General features: G+C 50.1%; 1 protein-coding gene across 1 annotated transcript in view; it reads left to right on the forward strand.

The window, feature by feature from the left end:
• SCARB2 (scavenger receptor class B, member 2) overlaps positions 1 to 5,447 on the forward strand; it is a 59,773-nt gene that overhangs the window by 27,858 nt on the left and 26,468 nt on the right. The window contains exon 2 of the mRNA XM_012650990.1: positions 2,413 to 2,570. Coding sequence (XP_012506444.1) covers positions 2,413 to 2,570 — 158 coding nt within the window. The remainder of the gene's footprint in view (positions 1 to 2,412; positions 2,571 to 5,447) is intronic.

The raw sequence follows: 5,447 nt of genomic DNA on the forward strand, positions 1-5,447 counted from the left end.
GGACCAGCTCTGACCTTAAGTAGAGAACAGCTTTTAACTTTCCGGGGCTTCCGAGTTCCATCTCGTCAACCATGAGGCCTTGGCAGGTCCATTGTTTTCTCGCTGCGAGCCTGAGTCCTTGCTCGTCCTCCAGTAGCTTAGGCTTCAGTTTAGGACAAGAGAGAAAAGACCACAAAGCTCTTAAACATCCGCCTGAAGTGCTGCTTACGCCTCTCCCCGTGTGTGGGAGCAGGCGGGGGGGACGCTGCCAAGGAGAGTCTGGGGCTGGGTCCTGGAGGCCGGAGGAAAGGCATAACATGGTTTGTCTTTAAATTTTTTTGTCTGATCAATCTGATCTCAACTCAGTAAGGATCTCAACGATGTATCGACAATGTATTGTTGGATAGGAAGCTCTGCTCTGATGCCAAACCGTGAGTAATCCCCAGCTCGTGGGCGTGGATTTACTGCCAGTCCTCCGATGACTGGCTTTGATTTGACTTGTCTAGTTTTCTACATTCATTTATTCTATAGTCGCTTTTTTTCCCTGCAGAGATTCTTGGGAAATTTTCTATTTAGTAATAGAGCTGTATCACTACGTTCTCTTGCAACATTGTTTCTATTAAATTGGAGGCCTGGACTTTGTTCTGCCAACATGATCTGAAGCTGGTCCCTTTGTTTATTGTCACGCAAAGCCTCCCTGCCGAGGAGTAGCAGGTGGCGTGGGGGCTGCTGTGTTTGCCATCTGGTTCTCGGAGTGGCCTGACGTTGTCTCAGTAGACCCCTTTTTCCTCGTTTGATTTTCTTTTTAAAAAATTTCTCAATGTTAATTTCTTTCTATTCATTATTAAAAAGTTAGAACATACAAAAATCTCATCAAGATGAAAATGACAGTGATCCAAATTCCCAACACTCAAAGTCATCCCTGTTCAAATTTTGGTTTGTTTATTTTTAGTTTGTGCTTTTGTCTCTCTGTGTCCTTCAGTAGTTTCTACTGTGCAAATACAAGGTTTTCTCCATGAACAGACTGAAGTTGTTGGGACCGCTGGGTGTCAGGTTTCTGCCTGTTAACCTGGGGCGCCGTGCCGATGGGCTTCTGCGAGGCGACTAGCACGCCCTGGCTGGCCGGCCTGCGACAGAAGCGCCCACCTCACAGCGGCGGGCTGCGGGCGGGCTGCGGCTCGAGCGGGCTCGGCTGACCCGGGCGGACTCCAGGCTTCTGGTCGACTCCAGGTCTGGTCTGCGCGTCCCGTTGTCCGGCACACAGGGATCGAGAGCGACGAGGGCCCGCTCTTCTCTCGGCAGAGGCGGCGGCTCCGGGCCGGCGGGCGGAAATACGCCGGGCATCTCCCGCCTCGGTCCGCGTCAGCCGGGACACCCCACCCGCGTCCCGGCGGCCAGGCCTAGTCACGTGGCCGAGCCTGCAGTCAGTGGGGCAGGATGCCCTCCCACCGGGAAGCCAGGGCGCGCTGGTTTGCTGGGGCTGCCAGAGCAAACCATACCCGGGTGGCCTGAAAAACAGAATTGGTCCCACAGTCCCGGGTGCGAGAAGTCTGAGATCGAGGGGCCGGCAGAGCTGATTTTTCCTGAGGCCTCTTTCCTTGGCTCACGGACGGCCGTCTTCTCCCTGTGTCTTCACGTGGTCTTCCCTCTGCGTGTCCGTGTCCCAGTGTCCTCCTCTTATGAGGACACCGGTCATCCTGGATTAAGACCACGCTCATGACCTCCTTTAACCGTAACGACCTCTTTAAAGGCTCTGACCTCCGAATAGAGTCACTTTCTGAGGTCCTGGGGGTTAGGACGCCAACACCTGAATTTAGGGCGGAGGACAGAATTTAGCCCGTAACACCTAACGAGGTGGGAGGCGGAAAGAGGGATTGTGGAGTAAGGCTCATCCTCCTCGTCTCTGAAACAGGGATGGGCATCTCTGCTGTCAGGTTTGGGGGGATTGAATACGAAATGCATGTAAAGCCCCTGCTGGTGGAGGAAGTAGGGATGGGTGTGGTTCCAGCTCAAATGGAAGGACCACAACTGGCCTTCCTGGGCCTGTCTCCTTGTTCTTCTCTCACCTTGGGGCGTATGGTGCTTTCCAGAGAGCCCGACTTCTACAGAAGCTTTACCACCAGTGGAATCTGCCAAGTTAACAAAGCCGATAGGGCCTCAGTCTGTGGCCTACCTTTTGGTAACACCATGTTTCCTCCCCTGAGCTACGTCTCTAGCATCTTCCTTTACAGATACTTATTGAAGGCCTTCTGTGACTTAGCAGGGCTCTGGGCCCGACTGGTGTAGACACGGCCCCGTTCTCGGGAGGCTGCAGGTGGATGCCCGTGAAACGAGCGAGGCGGTCGGAGTAAGGAGCATCCCTCCCTCTGCCTCCCGTGTTCGAAGCCCACTGCCTTACGTTTTTGTAAATCTCCTGTTGGTTTCCTTCCCTAGAATATTGTGTTAAGGAATGGCACGGAGATCTTTGACTCCTGGGAGAAGCCCCCTGTGCCCGTGTACACCCAGTTCTATTTCTTCAATGTCACCAATCCGGAGGAGATTCTCAGAGGGGAGACCCCTCGGTTGGAAGAAGTGGGGCCATACACCTACAGGTGAGTCCTGACCGCCTCCCTGCCATGCAGGAAATGCGGAACGCCCCTACCTGGCTGAGTCCTCTCCTCTCGCGGGGAGCACTACCCTGAGGGGCTGCGTGGGGAGCACAGGGTTTGGTTCCCTTCTGTCTGAAATGCTGCTGACGTTTTGCATGCATGCGTGAGACCTCAGCAGGGGTGGTTCTGTGGACTGGGCTGAGGCTCAGCCGCTGAGGTTAGAAACGCCATGGCTTCCTCCTGCGTGGACAGAATGCGGTTATTAATCCACGTGGAGCTGCTGCCCACTCCTGACCCTTTTAATGTCACCACTTGTGACTTTTAGGGCCTTTTCCCATTTCCCATCCGCACATACCTAGTTTTAAACCAGTTTCCAAAATTTATCGTTGGTCTGGAATAGGTCTGTTTCTTTTTTTTTTTTTCTGAGACAGAGTCTCACTTTGTTGCCCGGGCTAGAGTGAGTGCCATGGCGTCAGCCTAGCTCACAGCAACCTCAAACTCCTGGGCTCAAGCGATCCTCCTGCCTCAGCCTCCCAAGTAGCTGGGACTACAGGCATGCGCCACCATGCCCGGCTAATTTTTTCTATATATTTTTAGTTGTTCAGATAATTTCTTTCTATTTTTTTTAGTAGAGACGGGGTCTCACTCTTGCTCAGGCTGGTCTCGAACTCCTGAGCTCAAACAATCCGCCCGCCTCGGCCTCCCAGAGAGCTAGGATTACAGGCGTGAGCCTCCGCGCCCAGCCGGTCTCTCTGTTTCTTATCCACTCCTGCCCGTGCTCGGCAGGAGCGATGACCAAGTGGCAGGGTTTGTTACCAGTTCCAAGCACTGGGGACTCAGGATTGCCTTAATCATTTTTGAAAGGTTAGTAGAGGGAGACGCTTGGGTCAGAGCATTTTCCCTGCGGCCACATTCCCATTCCCCTATTACAACAGTAATCTTTCCAGTAAAGTCTCTCCTTACCCAGTTAAAAAAAAGATTAGTAATGGAAGCAGACGGCAAGGTCTTTCTTCTTCAGACCTGCTAAATGGGCATGCCTCACAATTCTGTCATTAGCGATTGCTTAATAAATTATTGCTGCCTGATTCATTTGTTGTGAATCGGTACTATTCTCAGTGCTGGGAATTCCGAGATTTAAAAATCCTGGTCTCTGCCTTAGGAGCTCGCGTTCTGGCTCTGAAGTCAAATGACCTGTTTTGAATCTCGCCTCTGTGACTTGCTAGTTCTCTGTGCCTCAGTTTCCTTATCTATAAAATGGGGATAAAAATAGGTCCTCCTCTGTATGATTGTTAGGGGGACTAAGTGAGCCGATGAGTCAGTATTTATGAAGTGCTTAGACTAGTGCCTAGTGCATAATTAGTGATAATTGTTTCCTCTTCTTATTAGTGTTAGTGGATTAATTGTACACATCAATATGCAGAACTGTAAAGATGAACCGTGTTGTTATATAAAGGAATTTTAAGAAAACACCTGGGTCCCCATTTTAAAAAGCACTTTCGTATGTGTTTTATGCCTAAAGAAACTGTGTACTGGGTAGAGCAAGTCTATCTGAGGCTTTCCTGCTGGTGACAATTAGAAGTCAAACCAAGATCAAGATTTCTAAGTGTCCTACTATTTGTTATTGTTTTTTAAACTAAATTCCTCAGGATCAGAGGGAGACTCCACCTCCCTGCAGGAATAAACCTCAGCTGAGAACTAAAAAACCCTAACGATCAATCTTCCTTCTGGGCCTCCTGGCCTGTTCCTGTGATCATTATCCTTGTTTCTCGAAAGAAAAAGACTTAGATTTCTAATCGTAACCCACAGGAAGCTCAATATTCTTCTGCCGAGGTGTCCTTGGGGTCCCGTGTCTGTGGGCGCAGGTGCGCTCTCCTGGCTGCCGTCATGGCGATAAATCCCAGAAGCAGAGCCTGCTTGTCACCACGCTCGCTCCCTGGGCACACTTGATGGGGACCTCGATGGGTTTACTCCTGCGGAAAGTCCAGGAATATTTTACGGGGCTCTTGACCTGGGACCCGTGGATCCCTAGGGGGTCACTGGGTAGATTTCAGGGTTGTCTGCGACTTGGGCGCGGAAAATTACGTTTTCTTTTCCTTAACCTCTCGCTAACATTTAGCATTTCCTTCAAGTATAGATGCGTACGACAGACCACAGTAGTGTGAGCAGTGGCCTCACCTCTACTGGAAGCACAGATATTGTTGTACCTCAGTATAGCTGTTTGAAATATCCTTTATATTCATAAATACCTCAACATTATAGTAATTATCCCACCTGCTGCTACATCTGAAAGTGTTCATAAATAGGCACACGTATTGCCATATCACAGATTTTTAAATGAAAACTGTATTTCAATATAATTGGTTTCCTTTGTAATCCTGGGTATTTTGTTTTCTATATTTAAAAGTATTGATCTGAGAAAGAGTCCAGAGGTTTTACTGTAGGCCACCAAAGGGGCCCGTGGCACATAGAAGGTTAAGAACCACTAGTGTCCAGGAATACGTGACCGAAACATCTTCAGCCATGGTTTAAATCCACAGGACACAGTGGAGAAATTGTTTAAAACCATAGGACACAAGTACAGTAAGTGCTAAATGTTTTTTTGCATGGCAGTGAGTTGGCCGATGGCTGGCAGCCCCTAGGTAGGTTCAGGCTGGGGCTGGTCACCTGAAAGACCAAGGCAGGATTAGAGGGTTGAGGCGTTGAGCCCACCCCTCAGCCTCTGGGGACAGGAGAGGGGCTGAAGGTTAAGTTGACCACCAGTGGCCAGTGGTTTAATCCATCATGCCCATGTGATGAAGCCTCCGTGAAAACCCCAAAAGGTCTGGATTTGGAGAGTTTCCAGAGGGCTGAACACATAGAGGTTCCTGGGGGGTGGGGGGG

The sequence above is a fragment of the Propithecus coquereli genome, unplaced genomic scaffold (assembly GCF_000956105.1).
Source record: "Propithecus coquereli isolate 6110/MARCELLA unplaced genomic scaffold, Pcoq_1.0 Scaffold343, whole genome shotgun sequence".
Taxonomy (NCBI): domain Eukaryota; kingdom Metazoa; phylum Chordata; class Mammalia; order Primates; family Indriidae; genus Propithecus; species Propithecus coquereli.